At 49.4% G+C, this 22,381-nt stretch overlaps 1 protein-coding gene across 1 annotated transcript in view; it reads left to right on the top strand.

Moving 5' to 3' along the window:
* The window catches only part of LOC129031637 (contactin-associated protein-like 4), a 207,029-nt gene that overhangs the window by 111,972 nt on the left and 72,676 nt on the right, over positions 1-22,381 (top strand). The window contains 9 exon segments of the mRNA XM_054478145.2: positions 3,100-3,303; positions 4,060-4,244; positions 4,822-4,965; positions 6,014-6,586; positions 7,308-7,358; positions 9,551-9,591; positions 10,968-11,060; positions 11,062-11,171; positions 15,183-15,363. Coding sequence (XP_054334120.1) covers positions 3,100-3,303; positions 4,060-4,244; positions 4,822-4,965; positions 6,014-6,586; positions 7,308-7,358; positions 9,551-9,591; positions 10,968-11,060; positions 11,062-11,171; positions 15,183-15,363 — 1,582 coding nt within the window.

The following is a 22,381-nucleotide window of genomic DNA, read 5'->3' as shown; positions in this document are numbered from 1 at the left end:
GCGTGGGAGGGAGAGGAACCCACCCTGAAAATGAAAATGCTGGAAGTTAACAGGGTTCTTCCGTGATGTGAACCACATGGATCTGTGCACCCACCCGTGGAAGGACCTCCACATCCGGGGCACACAGGAGCTGGGAGACACAGCCAGCAGCGGCCTTCCCTGGAGCCCGGGAAAGGTGCATTTCTGTAGCAGCCACAGGGGGGGCCAGGCTGCTGCTGGCGTTACCGCAGCCACCCTGAACAGCGGGGAGCACCAGCTTTACAAAGAAGCTGGTGACTGACGTGTGGACACGGCTCTAGGTACAGCTGGTGCCAGGCATGGGCTTGACACAAAGGAAGGCGGATGATACGCTGTCACCCCACAGTGGGCAGTGGGGACCCTCCAACCAGAGGCTTGAGATGAGTTCCCAATCACTGTACCCTGAGGACCCCCTGTGAGGCTTTCAGGTTTTAGAAAACCCCTTCCTGAAAAAACTAAATGTAACATATGAGCTCTCCCGTGTGTGCATGTGTGTTTGTGTGTTGTGATCAGACCCAACACCAAGTCGTGGGGGCGATGAAGTCCGGCAGAGTCAAAAGAATGAGAAAAAGACAGTTTGAGAGAGAAAGGGACCAGCGCGGCCATCGTGAGTGTGGAGGCTGCGAACGCCGAGCTCTGGGAGCCCAGGCTATTTATTGGTGCTCAGAGAAACAGCTGGTGAGGATGTGGGGGTTGAAAGGAAACAGTGTATCAAGTGAGTGAGAGATCACGCGACTGCTGCAAGCAAGGAGCCAGCAAGTCTAGCAGACATGCAAGCCCTGCCTCAGCTTCTCTCCCAACGTATGTGTATGTGTGTGCTTATGCGAGTGTGTGCATCCCTGTGCATGTGTGCTTGTGTGTATGCATGGATGTGTATGTGTGATGTGTGTGTGGTGGTTATGCATGTGTATGTGATGTGTGTATGTGTGATGTGTACATGTATGTGTGCATGTGTGATGTGTGCTTGTGTGTATCTGCATGTGTGCCTGTGCATGCATGCTTGTTTCTGTGTGTCTGTGCACTCATGCATGGGTGTGTGTGAGTGTCTCTGGCTGTAGCAGGCCCTGCGGGTCCCTGTGTGCATCAGAGACCCTCCTGCAGGTTGGGTTTGGAGTGTGGGGAGCCCTTGGAGGGAGTGAGGTCAGGGAGAGGGTGGCTGAGCCCTTTGTGCTCTGGGCTCCCTGCCTAAGAGGTCACCTCGTGACTGCAGCCAGGTCTCTCAGGGGATGGCCCTGCAGGGTCCCCTAGCCGTCACTCTCCCTCCCAGCCCTGCCCACTGCTCCGGTGCTTTGGGATCTGTGTTAGTCTGTTCTTGTATTGCTATAAAGAATGACCCAAGGCTGGGTAATTTATGAGGAGAAGAGGTCTAATTGGCTCACGTTCTGCAGGCTGTACAGGAGGCATGGTGGCATCTGCTTCTGGGGAGGCCTCGGGGAACTTTTACTTATGGCAGACGGCGAATGGGAAATAGTCCTCTCATGGCAAAAGCAGGAGCAAGGGGTGGGGGAGGCACTGTGCACTTTTAAACAACAGGATCTCGGGAGAGCTCACCCACTATCCCGATGACCCCATGGAGGGGATTGTGTTAAATCACCATGAGGGACCCGCCCCAGGATCCAGTCACCTCCCACCAGGCCCCACCTCCAACAGGGGATATCATTTCAATAACATTCAATAACAGTTCAATAACATTCTGAGGTTTGGGTGGAGACAGAGATCCAAACCCTGCCTGGCTCCCAACAACAGGACTTCACAAATTGTCCCTTTGCAAACATCACCCTGTTCTGAGAATTCCGGGGCTTCCCTGTGACCCTACAGGACTCATGGCCATTTCCCAAGGAGGTGTTCCTTCCTTCGCCTTCTCTAACTGCGCACCCTGGAAGAGACTGCAGCTCCTTCCAGCAACGCAGCAGCTGCTCCTTTGATGTGAGTGATGCCCTGATGTTTTCCGCAGAGGAATGAGTGATGCGGCCTGGAGCGAGAGCACATGAGACGCTGTCCGGGTGGAGAATGTGGCTGCACCTGGGCCAGGAAACCGCGGGACGCCCAGCAGCCCTGCGCCTACAGGGCCCTTTAGTGCCACCCCTAGCCTCGGTGGAAGGAGGACGCGCCTTCTATGGAGGACCCCTAACGTGTGCCTGGGTCACCTGCGATGAGTCTAGGGTGAGGGGGTGTCACCAGGTGAGGATCTTTTACGGATGGAAAACACAGCCCTTCCAGGGAGGATGGACCTGAGAATTAGGAGAAGTCAATCTTCCAGGAGCAGCGCCCTCATTACACTGAAACGTTTGAGTTTTCACTGGTGGCTGGAAAATGAAAACTTTTCAAGGCTGCTGCTGAAAAGTAGGCACCAAGAGTTTCTGTGTGGTCGACACTGGCCACATTGTGAGGAGCATCCACGATTGGGCCCATAGACGTTCACGCAGCGGCACAAAGATTCCCAAGGGTGGACTTTCAAAAAAGTGTATCTTTAGGAGCATCAACACCTGCTGGAAGGAATGATCCCTCTGATGGCTGGGCTGGAAGTGCATTCTTTATGGGCACGTGTGTTTTGTGTGGACACACATGCTTTGCCTGTATGTGTGCTGGTGTGCTCATGTGCCTGTGTGTGTATTTGTGAGTGCATTTGTGTGTGCTGCACATTTTGTGTGTGTGTGTGCCTGTGTGTGTGCCTGTGTGTACATGCTTTTGTGTGTATGTGTCTACGTGTCTATGTGTGTGTGCGCCTGTGTGTGCGTGGTTTTGTGTATACATGTGCATTTCTGTGTGCCTGTGTGTGTGTGCCTGTGTGTGCATGGTTTTGTGTATACGTGTGCATGTCTGTGTGCCTGTGTGTGCATGGTCTTGTGTATACATGTGCATGTCTGTGTGCCTGTGTGTATGAGTGGTTTTGTGTGCATGTCTGTGTGTCTGTGTGTGTGCACAGTTTTGTTACATTTAATTTTAGTTTGTACATGTGCCTATGTGTGTGCCTGTGTGTGTGCCTGCGTGTGTGCCTGCATGTGCCTACAAGACTCCGTATGTTTAAGAATGTTAATGGAAGCATGCTAACACTTAGCACAACTTTTATCTCTTCTGTAGGATCAGAAGTGATTGATTTTGATGGAGAAAGTTCCCTGCTTTACCGATTTGTTCAAAATACCAGGAGTCTAGGAAAAGACGTCATTTCTTTGAAATTTAAAACTCTGCAGAGTGAAGGGATTCTACTCCATAGGGACGGACGGAATGGAAATTGCATCACCCTGGGATTAGTGAAAGGAAAACTCGTTTTATTCACAAATTCAGGTGAAATTATCAGTCAAGGACTTCAATAATCTGATTACTTAGACGTAATTTATGTTGAAATATTTTTGCAAGTAGTCTTTAAGCAGTCATTACGGATGCAAGGGCCTGTGTCTGCTCATGGAAATCGTGCAGGTGGCGCCGCTGTACGGGAGGGGATCGCTGGGCTCTCACGTCCTTCAATGCCACTCTGTAGCTCCGTCCCACAGTTTCCCAGCACAATAGACATTTCGGGCCAGATGATTCTCTGGGTAGGGCCCTCCTGTGCACTGGCAGGGAGTGGACAATGTCCTGTTCTCTGCCTCCTCTGCTCCCAATGCCAGGAGCACCCCGAAGCCATGACCATCAGAAATGTTTCCAGCATGGCCCCATGTGCCCTGGGGACAATGGTCCCTGACTCCTGCTCTCTGCCCCCCTCTGCTCCCAATGCCAGGAACACCCCGAAGCCGTGACCATCAGAAATGTCTCCAGAATGGCCCTATGTGCCCTGGGGACAATGGTCCCTGACTGACCACCACTGTCCCATACTATAGAGGACAAGGCTGTCCCGGCAGTAAGGAGAGTTCACAACACAGACAAGGGTTTCCAGGAAAACGAGTCTGTGAGAGACTCGTGAGAGGTGGTAAAAAGAGAGGGTCAAGGATGGGGTTGCCGGGTGGGAGGGCCTCATGCCCAGGTCAGATGCAGCCACTCCCAGGGCCAGGGTTCCGACCTCCCCATCTGGACGGGACCTGACAGCATCTCCTTCCTTCTGCCCAGGCAACACCACGCAGCCCTCGCCACGTGGCCAGGGTGGCCTGGCACTGGGCAGCCTGCTGGATGACGGGCACTGGCACACGGTGTGGCTGGAGCGCTCTGGCCAGGGCCTGAACCTCACGGTGGACAGGCGCTCGCAATCCTTCTGGGCACCGGCAGATCTGCGCCACGTGGACCTGGACCCTGAGGTGCGGCTTCCTCATCCCTTGTGCAGACCTGGCAGCTCAAACTCCATCTAGGCCCAGGAGGAGCAGCACAGTGGATGGGCCCTTCATGATGTTCAGGGCTGCAGACACCGTCCCCATCCCCTCGCAGGAGCATTTGCAGCATGGGCGTGAGCCTCACCACCATCACGAGCTCTGTAACTGAGAAATCACTTTCTAAGAGAACTGGAAGAGTTTGGCAACGTTTCCCATTGGCTGGGTGGCCCGGTGTCCTCAGGGCCCTGAGTCCCAGCCACCCTCCACCTGCCGTCCAGCTCCAGTAGAAACAGCCCCATCCCCTCCCAGGTGCCCCATTTGATGATAAATTACCTTTTTCCCAAATGACAGCTGCAGCGGCTTTAGCGCCAGTGGCCGTCAGCTCATGTAAGATGTTTTAGAATCTATGTCTTAGATCCATTCAAAATTAACAGAATAATTTTATAAAAGTACACAAAATTGACCCATCTAGACCGAGACTGCCCCATTTATGAATCATAAATGTTTTAAGCAAATTGTCAGAAAATCACTAAAGAATATTACTGATGTTATGTTTCTTTCTAAGATCAGCTTTGGAGGGATTTTTGCGCCAGGAAAGCCAATAGTGTTTCCAAGGAAAAACTTTCATGGATGCTTAGAAAACATTAATTTTAATGGAGAGGATGTCATTGGTTTGGCCAAGCAGCAGAGACCACAGGTCCTCGTCACGGTAAGAGTCCCCCGAGGAAGGCGATGCCTCCAACTCCCCACCGTGTCCTTGTCTAAGGTGAGGCTCCGTGACTTCAACAGCCTCCTCCGAGCAGCCGCGAGCACACGCAGACCAGCATAAGCACAACTCATGCTGTTTCTGGCATGAGACGAAGAGACATGTTTTTGATTAAAATATAAAATTAAGCCTCAGTGCATGATTTCCTTCAGTGGAGGCATCATCCCTCTCCAGAGGCCAGTCCTTTGGCGCATAATTCCCCGCAAGCAGCCTCGCTTCAGGACCACGGCAGGTACTGGAGCCCCTGGTTCCCCGGGGTTAAATATCTTGGTGTTTTCGAGACATTTGGAATAATGCTTCTGCCATGGAAGTTTGAACATGAGCATGAAACTAACGTGCTGTGCTTTCATGTAAATAACACGTCAGTGCAATGCTTTCATGTCGCCAACACGCCAATGCAACGGTTTCATTGACTGACAGGGAAGTGGTCAGAGATGCAGTGGGTGCATTTACACCCAGGGAGCCCGGCTGGAACCAGGACCAGCCTCGGGGCACATTTCCAGCCTCAGTGCTGTCCTTACCCGGATCCCTTAACCTGGTATCCTGGTTAAAAATCCCAATCTTCTGGGCTCTGTTAATGGGGTCCACTCCTGAAATTTATTTTTTTTCACCGTGGGCTGAGCCCCGGGGCAGGAGTCAGCAGCTGAGGCCCGCGCCTCGCAGGTCCTTCTGTGGCTCCACCCTGGGACCCTGGGCCGCTCACCCAGGTGCGCGTGAAGCGAGTTCCCCCACACCCAGTGGAAAACACGTTTTTACCATGTCTGCCGCCAGGAAGAGGGTGCGCTGGACCCAGGGCAGCGGAGGCCGGGAGCGGGGCTGTGGGCTTGGCTGAGACATCCTGGGGTCTGCCGGGCGCAAATGTGGGGTCCGCGGGCACCGTGGAGTAGGGGGCGTGGGGCATCCGGATGGGAACAGGCGAGGCCTGGTGGAGCCGGGGGGGATCCCCTGACCGGGAGGACCCTCAGCGCCCCCTTCCATCTCCCCACCCCAGGGAACTGTCGCCTTTGCCTGTGCACACCCACAGACCGTGCCCGCCACGTTTCCGAGCGCGCGGAGCTACTTGGCGCTGCCCGGCTCCCCCGGGGCGGACGGGGCCTCCGTCAGCTTCCAGTTTCGCACGTGGAACCGCGCGGGGCTGCTGCTGTCCTGGGGGCCCCGCCCGGGCTCCGGGGACTTCTTCCTCGCGCTCCAGGACGGGAATCTCCACGTGGGTCCACGTGCATCCCCGGGACAGGCGCAGAGCGGTGGCCGCACAGGTAACTCAGGGCCGGGTCCCAGCTGGGCACGGAGCGCAGATTTTAGGGATTCCTGGGAGCCCCACTTCCCCAGAACACAGGCGCCCGCTGTCTACACCACAGGAAGCACCAGGGTTCCGGAGAAAGGGTGCCCGCCCCTGGGAAGCGGGATCTTGGAACCCCCCTCTACCCCGCCTCACGCCGCTTCCCCGCACCCCAGAGCTCCCTACTGGATACTTGCGGCTCCGCCTCCCCTGCGCGCTGTGCTTCTCCTGCTGCTACACACCCTGAAAATGTGCGGCGGGAGCCACAGAGGCCTTGACCAGGAGGTGGGGGTGGGGTGGGGCTCTCACTCCTGGGGAGGCAGCGTGGCCCCATCAGTGGCCCCATCAGCAGCCCCGTGTCCTCCCCGAGCCCAGCTGCTCACCGCTGCGTGAGGGTGACTGGCCTCACTCAGGCGCCCAGGAAGATCCAAGTTCACGCAGGCGGAGCCCCTGCCTTCCCACCCACTCCCACCCTCCAGGAAGGGGCTGTTTATTAATTGGACAAAGGCTTTGGCAGGCCTTTGAGCGAAGCACTGGCATCCCAAAGCCACGTTTTTTTATTATAATAAATAGCTGATCATTTTGGATAGAGGAGAGGAGAAAGAAGCCTCATCTGTGAAGCTTGGGTTTTATTTTGCTGGTTGAGTTTGGGTATGCAAGCCGGCGTCACATCTGAGAGCTGCGCCCAGGGCTGCGGGCTCCCTGGTATCTGCACGTTTGCGGGAAGAGATGCCTCCGTTACGCAGAGAGATGCCATGACTGAGATGAAGGAGAGGGGATGTGTGAAGGCCGAGGCCAAGACAGGGGACCCTTCCCCATTCCCTTCCTGGAAGGAGTGCCCAGGCCAGCCCTGCCTCCTCCCGCAGGTGCTGGGGCCTGGAGGGTCTACACTCTGGATGGAGTGTCTACACTCGGGAGGCAAGGCAAGTGTTCAGGGAGGTGATCTCCTGCACACGGTAACACGTTTTCCTTCATGTACATCCTCTTGCTAAACACCTTTCCACAGGATGGAGGGAGCGCTGGCTGCTGGGCGCTGCCCCTGAGGTTGAGTTCCACGGTATGCTTGGCACGGTCAGGCGTGCTGTCTCTGACAGGCTGTGGCCGGTGCAGTCCACGCTGGGGCACAGCATTTAGCAGGGGGTGCACTGCTTCCGTGTGTAGCCGCTGGAATCTTTGATGAGGGTCACACATACGCTGATTTAGAATAACACCCAGGCCCTCCATGGAATCATCAGACACGAATGTTTAAGGAACACTGGGTCCACTTTCTCTGTCTCATCATATGTGCCCAAAGCAACAAAATAGGACATCACCAGAAACTGAGCAAGAAAGAGATTTGGAAGCGAAATGGGGAGAAAAGCAGGCATGCACGCTTCTAAGATAGCTCTAAAACTTACTTCTGTTTCTATTCCCTGCATCACAGAAAAGTAAGTGGACGCTGCAAAATTACTCGTCCCTTTGATATTTTTAAGGACCGTCCTTTGACCACCTGCTTAATGTTAATAATGAGACAACTTTACATGAGTTTAGGTTTGTGAGGAAGAAATAAATCAGATTCATTATCTTAGCAGTGAGCAAGCTTTCGAGATTATCATCAGAAAAATGTTAATTTATAGTGAGTGTGTCATTATCACATCGCTTATGGTGATGGATCTGATGTCCTCGGCAGAGATTTCAAGCATGGCCTAATTTTAAACATCTGAAATAAACTGCGTCAGTGTGATGTTACTTTAATAAGCACCACAAAGCCAGTATCATTTTTAACTAGTCTATTGGTGTAAATATTTGAAAAATTGCTAGGAATACGATTATAATAGATTTTTGAATATTTATAATAATGTTACTATCCTGCAGAAGGAGTTTATTATGAGTCTCTGGTGGGCACCCTGAGGTGGCTCTGGGGACCCCATCCCCCGAGGATCCTGCCACCACTCAGCCTCTGTGCAGAGGGTGAGTTGGATTTGGTGGCTTGTCTAATAGATAGAAGGTGGCAGAGTCATAGCTGTCACTGAGGAGGTTAAGATGCAGAGTCAGAGTTTCTGACTGGGGAGTTGCTCTCGCTCTGTTGGGTGAAGCTGGCTGCTTTGTTGTGAGCCCTCCGTGGAGAGGCTCACGTCGGGAGGGGCAGAGTGCAGTCCCCAGCCAAACCCAACAAGGAGTGGTCATGATTCAGGACTATTCCCATGCTGTGCATTTCCAGAACCCACTCATCTGATAAATCGAAGTTTGGACCCTTTGACCAGAATTTTTCCTACCAATTCCCACTTTTTCGTTTTTCTTTTTTAAAAAATTCTCGTTTATTGCTAGATTTAGCAAAGCAAGCAAATGTTATATTTGAAGTGTATCTGATTAAACTATAGATGATTTGACAGTTTTCTCACAGTATACACAATTTTTTTTTCTTTTTTTGAGACAGAGTCTCACTCTGTTGCCCAGGCTGGAGTGCAGTGGTGCGATCTTGGCTCACTGCAACCTCCACCTCCTGGGTTCAAGCAATTCTCCTGCCTCAGCTTAAGAAGTAGCTGGGACTATAGGCACGCACCACCATGCCCAGCTAATTTTTGTATTTTTAGTAGAAATAGGGTTTCACCCTGTTGACCAGGATGGTCTCAATCTCCTGTCCTCGTGATCTGCTTGCCTCGCTCTTCCAAAGTGCTGGGATTACAGGTGTGAGCCACCACGCCCAGCCAAAAATTTTTAACCTATGGCTCACACAATCAGCATTTGATAATTCAGGTATTATTTTAAGCACAGCTATGAGAACTCAATATAGTGGCTTTTTAACTGGAATAACATGCTTATGAATTATTATAATAATAAATTCAATTTTCTATTAAATAAGTGTTTTTTGTTAGATTTAAACTGGTAATCTGATATGCATTAAGATTGTTACGTGGAATCATGGTTAAATTGTGTTGAGCATGGAGCTGGATTGGGTTCTAATTTGCACAGAAGTTTGAATTATAAGGTAAAGTTTTCAACATAATTTCTAACTTTGCAAATTTTTATTTTAAATTGTTTAAAAATATTATTTCAACCAATTAGGAGTCAAATATAATTATGCATGCCATAAAATACTTTGTCAATCTTTACCCCCGTATGAATATCAAATGACTGAAAGTCATTTGAAAGGCGATGGGAACCTAAAGAATAACCCATAATTGAAGAGCGATTCGTGACTGCGCTTGTATTGAATGACTAATTTCCTAACCCGGTGCCTTTTCTGGTTGGCTCCACCTCTACCTTCAGGGCTCCCAACACTGCCAGTCCCAGGCAGCGGCTGCCCTCAGGTATGTGTTTGTTGGACAGAGCTTTCTTTTCTTTTTTAATTATATTTTAAAACAACAGCCAACATTTTAAAATCAAGATATTCAGCAACGAAACCCAGATGTCTGGCCTCGTCTGACAGGCTGGGAATCTGGTGACCCTAAGGAGTCCCTGCTTCCTGTGGAGCTGTGCCCTCCTCCACTGACCCAGCCCACCCAGCCGTGCACCCTCGCTGCAGCCCCTGCCCTGTCAGCATAGGACAGAGAGGGTGGAAAACATAAGAAAGCCTATCTTGCCCAGAACCAGCAACATCAGAGCCAGGTCCCCCAGGTCAGGCACTGAGGACCCCCACCCCGGGCCTCCTCAGCCTCCTCCACCTCCCTGACACCCGGCACAGCCCTACCTTCCAGAGACCCCACTCCTCCCTGATACCCCTGCTCCTGGCTGAGGTTATCAGTATTAACAGCCTCCCAGTGGAGCTGTGTCCTGACATGAGTGGTCTGGAGGCATCAGTCCCTTTCTGTCCAGGGGTGGGATTTGTGGCTGTTTCAGACGTGTGAGGAGAGATGGGCCTGGCCTCTGTGCTTAGATGTGCCACACGGACAGACCTTTCTGCCTTACAGAGCGCAGCCGCACGGTGGTTCAGCTATCATGGTAGCTACTGCAGAGATTCAGGGTCCTTACCTGAAGTTTGTGAAGTAGGAGAAAAATCACATAAGGTTTTTTAAAATGTATGCTGAAGTTGAGGAGAGTTTGATATTTCTATGTGCCCCCCCCAAAAGTCAAATTGCATGAGTGGGAGCAAGAAGGTGTCCTGGGCCAGGTGAGGGGGATGTTGGACGTTAGGGACGTACAGAATGTGCCCTGGGGTGGAAGAGGACGGGTTGAGCTCCCCCCACTCTCTATGCAGAATGTGCCCTGTGGGGGAAGAGGATGGGCTGAGCTCCCCTCATTCTCCATGCAGAATGTGCCCTGTGGGAGAAGAGGATGGGCTGAGCTCCCCCAACTATCGATGCAGAATGTGCCCTGTGGGGGAAGAGGACAGGCTGAGCTCCCTCCACTCTCCTTGTTCAGGTTACTATACTTGTTGGAGTCACTGATTTGTGTCAGTTTTTAAAAGTACTTATGCCAGGTGCAGTGGCTCATGCCTATGGTCCCAGCACTTTGGGAGGCCGAGGCAGGCGGATCACCTGAGGTCAGGATTTTGAGACCAGCCTGGTCAACAGGGTGAAATGCCATATCTACTAAAAACACAAAAATTAGTAAGGCATGGTAGTGGGCACCTCTAATCCCAGCTACTCGGGAGGCTGAGGCAGGTTAATCGCTTGAACCCAGGAGGTGGAGGTTGCAGTGAGCTGAGATCATGAGACTCTGTTTCTAATAAATAAATAAATAAACAAACTTACGAAGTTTGTGGTTTGTGGCTGTGTCTGTTACCTGGTTTGGTTTCCGCAGGTGTTGGATTAAATGACGGGCAATGGCATTCTGTCAGTGGCGTCCACGCGGGGCCACCTGAGCGTGATGGTGGACGACGACGTGGCCTCCACCATCCACGCCACGGTACCTGTGGGGGTCCACCCAGGCGACGCCTACTACTTTGGAGGTGAGTGAAGGGGCTGAGAACACACGGACCCCTTGTGTTCATCTTCCCTGCCTGGCATGCGATGGCCGGGATTATTTTTATTATTTTTGCTGTGTCATGTGTGGCTGATTCTCCAGCAGTTCCGCAAATACAAAGAACTTCACTTTTTTTTTCCAAGCAGCTCTACTGAGTGTAATTTACATTTAACAACTGAGAGCCCTTCACCACCAGGATCTCGTGTGCCAGGTCGTATTTTCAGGGCTTGCTGCCCGAGTCTTTTCATACCGTACGTGCCACATTCTGAGACCCTCCTGGGGTCCTTCCCCTCGCCTCTCCTGTAGCACAGCCCTGGCCGAGCGTTTGCAGCGCTGCCCTCGAGTCAGGACGGCGGTCAGTCACGCTGCCGCGGGAGGCATGTGTGGCCGGCCCTGGGTGCGACTGCCACACGTCGGCGGTCTGCATTGGCCTCATGCCGCTCAGTCGGGCTCGTTAGGCCATAGGCGGTCCAGGCAGGAACACAGCAGTGCGACCCTGTCACGCGCACATGGGGCTGTCCCTGGCTCACTTGTCACCTCCCCTTCCTTTCCTCGTGAAGTGAGCTTCAGGCGGCTCCACTGCGTTCTGGGGCGGCTTTCTGTGTTTATTCCATCAGGCCCTGAGCAGAAGATGCAGATGGCAAATCCCTGTAAACCCTGGTGGGTGCCAGAGCTATCGGCTTCATGCTGTGCTGGCGTCGGGCAGGCGGCACCTGGTCCGTGGGCTGCCCTCTGAGCTCTCTGAGTGTTCCTGGGTCAGAATTCCTGGTGCAGACACCAGGTCACAGGTCGGCTCCCCGCCTCGGAGCTGCAGAACCTGCGGCCTCCCTGGGAAGTCAGGATTAGGTTTTCCCCAGGAATCGTCATATCTCAGTGCTTCCACGGGGGGCCCCAGGCCGGACACGTCTGCTGTGCCCCTCTGTGCTGGGGGCTGTCGTGTCTGCGGAGGGTGAGTGCAGCCCACCCCTTCTTGGCTCTCCTTGCTCCCTCTTGGTGGAGCTGTCAACCAGTTGCACACTCGTTTCTCTGTGAAGCTGCACAGCCATTCCTGTGACTGCCATCGCCACTTTTGTTCAAAGTTTCAGAATTGAGTTTGTTCTGAAAAAGTGAGAGAATATGTTTTAAGAAAAAGGGAGATGACCAGCGCCGTTACTGTTTCTGGAATCTGAAGGTTGTTCCCATGTTTGTATGGCATGACTGTCCTTTCAGCCCCAGTCGGTTAAATGCAGGTTAAGCATCCCACATCCAAAACCCCAAAATTCAAAATGCTGCAAAACTCAAAACTTTTTGAGTGCCAACATGATGCTCAAAAGAAATGCTCATTGGAGCTTTTTTTTTTTTTTTTTTTTTTTGAGATGGAGCCTTACTCTGTCACCCAGGCTGGAGTGCAGTGGCACAATCTTGGCTCACTGCAGCCTCCACCTTCCAGGTTCAAGTGATTCTCCTGCCTCAGCCTCCTGAATAGCTGGGATTACAGGGACCCACCATCATGCCTGGCTCATTTTTATATTTTTAGTAGTGACAGGATTACGCCATGTTGGTCAGGCTGGCTTTGAACTCCTGGCCTCACGCAATCCACCCACCTTGGCCTCCCAAAGTGCTGGGATTATAGGCATGGGCCACCATACCCAGCCAGCATGGGGGCATTTTGCATCTTGGATTTTCAGTTTCGAGATGCTTATCTGGTAAGTTTAATGCAAATATTCCAAAATCTGAAAATACCCAAAATCGGAAACATTTTGGGTCCCAAGCATTTTTGATAAGGGAACTCAACCCATCGTGGAAAGGAAGAGTGGACCCCATCCACAGAGATGAACCAAATCCATGGCGCCCAAGCTTCAGTGGACGCCTAACCGTTTGAACTATGGGTTTCACCCCTAAAGTGAGAAAATGACCAGGGGAAGGCTTCAGAGTCTGCCCAGGTTCCTGTGACCTCATTTTTAATTTGAAATCTCAAATTTCCACGAGGCTGATATAAAGCATTGTAACGTGCTTTACAACGACTGGACAGAGGCGAGGCATGCATAAGCTCATCTGTCATATGAATGTAAATTATTGGGAAGAGAAAGTGTTGAATAGTTATGACTATTATTCAAACATAAAGGAAAACTTAGCATGTAATTATCATGGAAAAACAGTATGGCTGGTGCAAGAATTAAGATGCAGCATGATTCTTACTCCCTTATCCTCAGTTCTTAGACATTTATGACTGACAATTAACAGAGGGCCCCAAAGGAGTTCTAAAAAGAAAAAAAAAAGAAAAAACCCTTAAATGTAGTGGGTGAACTCCATGCTTACCAAAATGACTTATTTCATTTTGTTCAGAAGAGAGCATCTCATGATCATAACACCTCAAACCTACGTTTTAAATAGCAATATGGTATAGTACTTTCTAATATTTAAATAAGTGGAAGTTTTTCTAAATTTAAAACAATTATCAAGTACTTTTAATCTGTAATTAGGGAAAAAGTGATGCTCCAGCTCTAGAGGTTAATGAGTCATTATTTTGTGAGGTAGAAGAGCCAAGGTCTGAAAACAAGATTCTCTCAAGAATGTTTGGCATTGGATTAGGGTTCTCTAGAGGAACAGAACAGAACTATAGAAAGGGGAGTTTATTACGTATTAACTCACACAATCACAAAGTCCCACAATAGGCCGTCTGCAGGCTGAGGAGCAAGGAGAGCCAGTCCAAGTTCCAAAGCTGAAGAACTTGGAGTCCGATGTTCGAGGGCAGGAAGAGTCCAGCACGGGAGAAAGATATAGGCTGGGAGGTGAGGCCCTCCTCTCTTTTTCATGTTTTCCTGCCTGCTTTATATTTGCTGGCAGCTGAGTAGATGGTGCCTGCAGGGTTAAGGTGGATCTGCCTTCCCCAGCCCACTGACTCAAATGTGAGGCTCCTTCGGCAGCACCCTCACAGACGCACCCATCAGTACTTCGCACCCTTCAATCAAGTGGACACTCAGTCGTAACCATCACAGGCATGAAACTACGTGAATGCTGAAATGCATGCGGCTGTGCCTGTCTGCATTTGGTGTTGATTAGTAAATGCCTGGACCCACTTGGCGTGTCCTGCTTCCCACGTGGAGACCCCATGCTGAGCCACTCACGCTGGCCTGTGGCTGCAGACTTCCCTCTGGCAGCGGCTCCTTCTCCTTGGCAGGGTTGGGGGCAGGGAGGGAGGCGGTAGGACAGACCCCACGAAGCTGGATGCAGGGGTCCCGGGCGGCCGGGCAGAGACGAGGCTCAGGAGCCGCTTCCTGGGGTCCAGGTCTGTGGTTGGGAAAACGATGCTGGCCCAACTCTGAGAATCAGATGCACGCTTCCTTCTTTCACAGCACATTTGGATGATGTACCCGCTACTGCATGACTGTTACTTTTTAATGGTATTAAGATATGTTCATGTTGAAATTTAATTTTTGATTATATGTTTGACCAACTCAGCTAAAACAAAAATGGTTGTTACAAAAACACATGTAAGTTTTTCTTTTTCTGCTGAGGCAAGTCTTTGGGACACCTGAGCTGACGGACAAGGCTGCCGTTGTGTGTGGCCGGCACACCAGCCTCAGTGGGGGTGCCCAGTCACCTTCTGGCCTGATATCATTCCCCAGACTCTAACATTTTAGCTGTTTGTATGTACAATAATAAGGTCTGTTATTTCTTTTCTAATTGTAAATCCATGTGCATTTAGGTTTTTCCCTTAAGATTTATAATGGTAAAAAGTTAAATTTCTAATATGCTTTAAGAAAGAGCATTCTTTGAGTTCAGGGTGAATTTTAAATTCTGAGGTTTCTTTATATATTCTTACATTCCTGCCTCCAGGATTATTTTATGCTCTGCTGACCTAACTTTCATCCTCCCCCTTCCCAATAAGCAGGCGGCCCCGCCCGCAGGTGGAAGGCAGCCTCGCGTCAGGGGGAGTGTGAGCGGCTGCCCACACCCTGACACTATGTCCACCCATTACCCTCTTCCTCTTGCCTCCTGTGCCTCTGAAACTCAGGGTGCCCCCCTCACGGCTCTGGCTCTGACTGCGGCCGATCGCTGGGACCACTGGGCGGATTCCAGGGGTGTCTGCAGCTCATCTCCATCGACGGCCAGGAGGTGGATCTGATCTCGGTGCAGCGGGGCACTGTGGGGAACTTCAGCGACCTTGTGATTGACACCTGTGGCATCCTGGACAGGTGAGGGCGGCGAAGGGCTCGGAGGGCGAGGGTGGCCCCACCTGGAAGGGCTCGGAGTGGACGTCCACAGGGGAAACGGTTTCTCTCCCCAGCCCCCGTCACGGGAAGCGAGAGGGTTGTTTCCCATGAAACGTCAGGATGATAGTGTCGACAATTGCACACAATAGCTTGTTTCAAGTGACAGCGTTGGGTGGAAGGCGTGGCTCTTGGATGCTGTGGAAGGCACTGCAGGCATCCATGGGTCCTTGGAGAGGAGCCTCTGGAGGGCAAAACACAGGGAAGTGTTGGGAAAGCTGAAATGTGGCAGAAACGGTGGGGCTCTGTAACCTGCATCACCGATTGGGCTCTGTAACCTGAATCACATGGGCAAACAGAACGGCGGGGCCCATGCCCTTCCTGTTGTAAGTGGTAATATGTTTTTGAATATGTTTTGAATAAACATTGCAGTTTGAAAACCCTCCTTTTTCGTCTGGTCAAGCAGTTCGGTCAGAAAAAGCATTAAAATACTATCTTCAGGTCTATCAAATCTCCTAGTCCTCATTTAAAAAATAGTTGGAACCCAGTGCTGTATTTCACCAAACGTATTACCATTTACAAATCATCTTTAACAATAAATAAAACACAATTCCCACCACTTAAATGACTCAGCGCCACTTTTTAAACTCAGAGCCAGTTCCCCATACGTACACATTACACTAATTTTAAGTGGAAAATTCTCTGATAAAAATTTGTCCAAGAAAACTTTAGCTAGTAAACCTGAACTTCGAGTTTTTGATTAAGTGGTGTTTGGGTATAAAAACTGTAGCCTCACATGTAAGTTGTGGACACCCAGCTCTGGGGCACAGACCTGCTGAGGATGAGGCTTCCCCATCCTGCTCCCTGGCGGTGGGAGGGCCTTGCGGTGAACAGGCCTGGTGGGGCCGGGGGGACCTCCCTGGGTCTTGACCCCCAGGCAGTGCTGGGAGCCTGGGCTTCACTGTGCCCACTGACATTCAGCTCATGGGAAGCTATTTTAGTAACCTGGCAATTCACCCACCCACCTCTGTGTGTGAAAATATCCGAACCCCATGACAGTTCTTCATATGGAATCTATTTAATCCAGTTTGATGTGAAATTCATTTAAGTAAAGTAGATTTTAAACGCCGCATGGACAAATTTGTCATTATAGTACCACACATAAAATACTTGAATATTTATGAACTTAAAGATGATGGATGTGAATTTAGTTTTTAAAATCCAACTTCAGGTTGAGATTTAAGGAAGTAATGTAAAGCAGAAGTAGCATTTTGCACGACAGATACAGTTATATATAGTAACCCTGGACCGGGTTCTGTCTCAGTAAGTTTAGTCTTTAACTTTTAAAAGCACGTCTTACCCTTATGTGCTCTGGGAGATAATGAAGGAAGCCCACACATTAGCCACACAGCCCCACAGTTGCAGGTGAGGACACCGTCTGTCTCTCCATTTCCACATTGATGAACATTTTGATTGTTTCCAATTTTTCTTTTCTTTCCTTTCCTTTTTTTTTTTTTTTTTTTTGGAGATGGAGTTTTGCTCTTGTTGCCCAGGCTGGGGTGCAATGGCACGATCTTGGCTCACCACAACCTCCACCTCCCAGGTTCAAGTGATTTTCCTATCTCAGCCTCCCAAGTAGCTGGGATTACAGGCATGCACCACCACGCCCGGCTAATTTTGTATTTTTAGTAGAGTCGAAGTTTCTCCATGGTGGTCAGGCTGGTCTCGAACTCCCGACCTCAGGTGATCTGCCCGCCTCAGCCTTATTGCACACAAAGCAGCTGTGAGCATTCCAGAACAAGCCTCTGTATAGAAATGGCTCCATTGACCTCGGGCAACCATCGGGAAGGAAATAGCTAAAAACTATGGAGAGGGTGCTGAATATTTTTTGAAAAACTGCTACACTTTTCTAAAGCGACTGCAATTCTCACGTTCCCACCAGCAGTGTGTGAGAATTCCAGTTTTCCTGCATGCTTGCCAGCACGTGGTCCACGTGGTCCGGTCCGTCTCCAATTTCAGCCACTCTGCAGGTGTGCGGTGGTCTGCCCCCCTGGCTTCCGCCTGCATGTACCTGGTGACGAACGGCGTGAATGGCCTTCTCATGGGCTCACCTGCCATCTGAGCATCTGCTCTAGAGAAATTCTACTCAAACCTTGTGCACATTTGTTTGAATTGGATCCCTTGTTTTCTTAGTGAGTTTTGAGAGTCCCCCGTGATATTCTGGATAGAAGTCCTTTACCAGGTACATGCTTTGCAAATGTTTTCTTCCAGTCTTCCTTTTGTTCTTTTATTCTCTTAACAAAGTGTCTTTTGAAGAGCATAAGTTCTTAATTTTGATGAAGTCCAAGTTATTTTTTTCTTTTATGGAGTATTCTGAAGACATTTTTGACTAATGTGAGGTCACAAAGATTTTCTGCTATGTCTAATTCTAGAGATTTGTGGTTTAGATTTCATTTAGGTCTGTGATTAATTTTGAATTATTTTATAGACGGTGCAAGCTATGCAGAGGTTTGTTTGTTTTGTTTTGTTCTGCTTTGCATGTAAATATCCAGTGCCACTGGATGAAAAGCCTGTCCTCTCCCCATTTCACCGCCCATGCACCTTTGTGAAATCCACTTGTCCATAAATACATCTGGGTCCACATCTGGGCTCTGTATTTAGCTCCTTTATTTTTCTAACTTTATGCCAATACCACATTTTAGGAATTATAATTTCTGAACGATAATATTTGAAATCAGGTTGTTTTACTCCTCTTTGTTCTTTTTTTCAAAATCACTTTGGTTACTTTAGGCCTTTCCACTTTTATATGAAGTTTAGAAGTAGTTTGTAAATTCCTTTAGAAGAATCTTCTGGGAATTTGCTTAGGATTTTGTTGGATCTGCAGATAATTGGAGGAGATTACGGCACTTCCAGTGTGGTTGAAGAACCACAGACCTGTCTTCTCACTCCTCCCTGGCCTGTGTGTGTCATTGCTATGTTTTATTTCGCTTACATTGTAAATCCTCACACATTGTTTTTACTTTTGCTTAAACAGTCAAGTCTCTTATAAAACATTTTACATAACAACACACACTCGCACACACATCAGTCCCAGCGCTGCCCCCGGGTCCTTTGTGTAGATGAGTATGACCATCTGGTGTCAGTTTCCATCCATCTCCAGAACTTCTTCTAACATTCACTTTTCAAGGCTATTGAGAATGAATTCTTTCAGCATTTTGGTGCCTGGTTACGTCTTTCCTACACCTTTGGTTTTGAAATATATTCTCACTGGGCATAAAGTCCTAAGAGGGTTTCTCTCGTCATTTTAACGGCAGCCGCCCACAAGAAATCTTCCATTAGCCTTGCCTGAGTTCCACTGGACGAAACATGTCATTTTCTATGGGCGCTTGTAAGATCTCTGTCTTTCTTACTGATTTTAAGCAATCTGATTATGAGATACCTTAGGGTAGCTTTATTTATATATTGTGCTTGTGGGACATTAGGATTCTTGGATCTGTGTGTTTCTAATTTTTTCAAATTTGGGGAATTTTCTGTCATTATTTATTTTTTTCTTCTCCCCTCTTTCCCATCTTAGGAACTTAATGACACGTGGAACTGACCACTTGGAATTGTCCCACAGCCCACAAATGCTTTGTTCTTGCTTTTAAAATTATCTTTCCTGTCTCCTTCAGATGATTTCTTTTTATTTTTCTGTGTTCACTCATCTTTATGGCAATGTCTAATCTTAAAGCCACTCAGTGTGGTTTTCATGTTAGACTTGTAATATCATCTCTAGTTGGTGCTTTTTAATAACTTTCGTGTCTCTACTTAATTTCCGAACATACGAGCACAAATTCTCTGTCTGAGAGCAGCACCTGCCATTTGGGGCTGGTTTGGTTGATTGATTTTCCTTTGCCTGCCTGCGGATGCTCGATGCAGGCCACGTTCTGGGGTTCACCTTACTTGGTGCCATGTGATGTGCATCCTGCAAGTGTTCAGGGCCATTGTCTGGGGTTCACCTTACTTGTTGCCATGTGACGTGTGTCCTGTAAGTGTTCAGGGCCACACTCTGGGGTTCACCTTACTTAGTGCCACGTGAGGTGACATGCATCCTGTCAGTGTTCTTAAGCTTTGTTTCCAGACACAACCATGTCTCTTCTGTTCGATTGTGAGATCTGTGAGTCTGAGCAGCACTTGGTCTCAGGGTCACTCTTCTCCAGGGCTAAGGCCGGACACTCTTGAGTCCACGCTGTGTGTGGCCGGGCTGCCCTCCTTCCTGTGAAAGCTGGTGCCCTGCCTGGTGCCAGCCAGGCCACTGTTCCTGCTGATCCTGGGGGTCCTTTCCATGGCCCCGGGTAGCTTTCTCTCTGCACTTGGTGACCAGCACTGAATACTTTCGGGGCCCCTCTGGATCTGTGGAGCTCTCCCTGGCTATCAGAGCTGCCCTCCCTGCCCTCCACAGCTGCCCTGCCCTCTCTGCCTTCCTCAAATCAGGGTCTCCAGGCTCCCCGAGGACCCCACTGCCTTCCTTCCTCACTGTCTAAAGACTCCAGAGGGGCCTGGGATGAGCACAGGGCATGCCTGCCCGTCTCCTAGGAATAATGGCCTCCCTGTCTGATGACCAGTGTCTAGAAAACACGTGACCACGCCACGTGCACGGCCACTGTGTGTGCTTGTGTCGAGTGGGAGGTAAACCCTGTCCCTGTCACCTCGCTTAAACCCTGTCCCTGTCACCTCGCTTTGCCTATCGCTGGCAGCTCCGTTCCGTGTGTCTGTTTACCTCTGTCTACATCTGGCTGAGCTGAGCACTGTTTACCTCTGTCTATGTCTGGGTGAGCTGAGCGCCCTGTTCACCTGTGTCTACATCTGGCTGAGCTGACCGCCTCTGCACCCTCTGGCACACATTCGACTTGAAGTATTTGAAAACCTGGTTTTCTGAACACTTTCTTCTCCAGGTTAAAGCCCCTGTAATTATTCATTTCTCATGTTGTGTTAGGAGGGTTGCAGGCCCCAGGTGCCTCTGCCCAGTGACGATGCATCGGCCCCACCCCTCGTTGCCCCTCAGAACTGGGGGAAACCCCCCACAACTGTTCCTGCCAGGACAGGACTTGATGGGAGCACAACCTCCTGTGAAATGGCACCGGCGCTTTGCTAATTCAGAAAGGGAAGGCCCCGCTCTATGTGTGCAGAATCCATGTTTTAAATCATAATAAACTCGTCACTCACTATAGTCCAGATCTTGCACACTGAGGGAGGAGTCTCCTCACACATGTAAACACACACAGGCAGAACACACAGTGTGACAGGCGCTCACACATCACATACGCACACTCATGTCCACCAGCACCGGCCACACATCCTTCCTTCCCGTATCCAGAAACAATGGGTGCAGTCTGGAACCTCCTTCCCAGCCACGGGCCCAGGGGCTTGGGTGGGAGGAGAGAAAGTGCTGCCAGGCTGGGGGCTGGGAAGATGCTGCTGCCCCTTCCCCATCCCTGGACTCCAGAGGGGAGGCATGAGCGGGCAGAGCAGGACACCCTCTGGCTTCCAGGAATCCCCACTCCAGTTCTTATAACGGAAATGTAGAGACGGGGAGGGAATTGATGTGCTGTTAGGCTCTTTCACACAACCTCGCCTTCTGAGGGGTGGCTTGTTTATCTGGAGAAGTTCACACAAGATGAAAATCATGATGAGGACGCCTCAGGCAGCGCTTTAGGAGCTGGAAGGACTTGGGGTGGAGACCTGGGGGACATTGGGTCGGGAGGAGGACACAGGGCAGCGATTTATCCAGGACCAGGCACACCAGGGGGACGGCCTTGAGCGAACTCTTCCTCCTTTTATTTTACAACAGTAAGTCTCATTCCAACTCGGAAATATGAAAAAGGAATTCAGCCAGTGGATTGGGAAATGCAGATGAGTGAGGAAACAGCACATTTGCTGGAAGACAGACTCTGACTTCAGTTTCTACACAAGGAACTTAGCTCCTCACAGGCTCAAATCTGTTTTTAGGTCACGAAAAACACATAGTTCGTTATTTGTGTATCCAATCAATCACTAGTGTGTTTTTGTTATTGATTTTAATTGTTCATCAATTCTCTGTATCACCCTTGGTTTCTATTAAATTCAAATATGTAACATTTTAAATCAATGAGGATAACTGTTAATAGATTTCTTTGAATTATCAAAATTGCTAATATAAATTTGTTGAAACGGGAATCCTCATGGCATACTAATGAATCATTGATAGAAAGGTTGCAAAATTACCACGTATATTTATATTGTATATACTTAAATATAAGCATCAACACATGTGTAACTATAGTGGCTATTTTATATGCTAGGATTTCAAATGACTTTTACCTTTTTGGTACTTTTCTGGGTTATTTGAATAATAAGTAATAATAAAACATTTACTTTTTTATATTCAAGAAAATTAGTTCTACCATAATCTACTAAAATTCACAAAAGTCCTATAAGTGAAATTTCAGGTGTCCCGATCTTAACGTTAATGAGGCCTATGGCAAAATACCGTGCATCATGGATGGATGGCTGTTGGGTTTTCCGTTTCCAGATTTATTCGATTTCTTGGGAAAACAAAATGCACATAAAACTTTGGTGCCAACTGGATTTTATTCTAAATTCTAAATGGAAAAAGAATCATAACAATGGCATCCAGGACTGCAATGAAGGATCTGTGGGTCCTGGGCCAGTGCCATATGTAGACGGAGGTGTACCTGGCTGTCCCTCTGGCCCCTGTCCTCCCTCCCTTCCCTCCTCTCCTCTTTTTCCCTCTCCTTCCAGTCTTCCTTCTAGGACTTAAAGTCACAGAACATTTCAGTGTGATAAAGTATCACTGTTATTTTCTGTAAGAAATTGCCATTCCTGGCCACATGCAAGGTCAATGTTCTGTTATTGTGACATAAAAAACAAAGAGTTCTACGATATCAAGGGAAGAATTCCAAGTCCCGCTGCCTCAAACCCAAACACAGGGCAGTTGGTTGAGCCTGACAGATTTATTAGCTTG

Source organism: Pongo pygmaeus, chromosome 11 (genome assembly GCF_028885625.2).
Source record: "Pongo pygmaeus isolate AG05252 chromosome 11, NHGRI_mPonPyg2-v2.0_pri, whole genome shotgun sequence".
Lineage (NCBI taxonomy): Eukaryota > Metazoa > Chordata > Mammalia > Primates > Hominidae > Pongo > Pongo pygmaeus.
The sequence above is the reverse complement of the archived record's forward strand: the minus strand, read 5'-3'. Positions and strand labels throughout refer to the sequence as shown.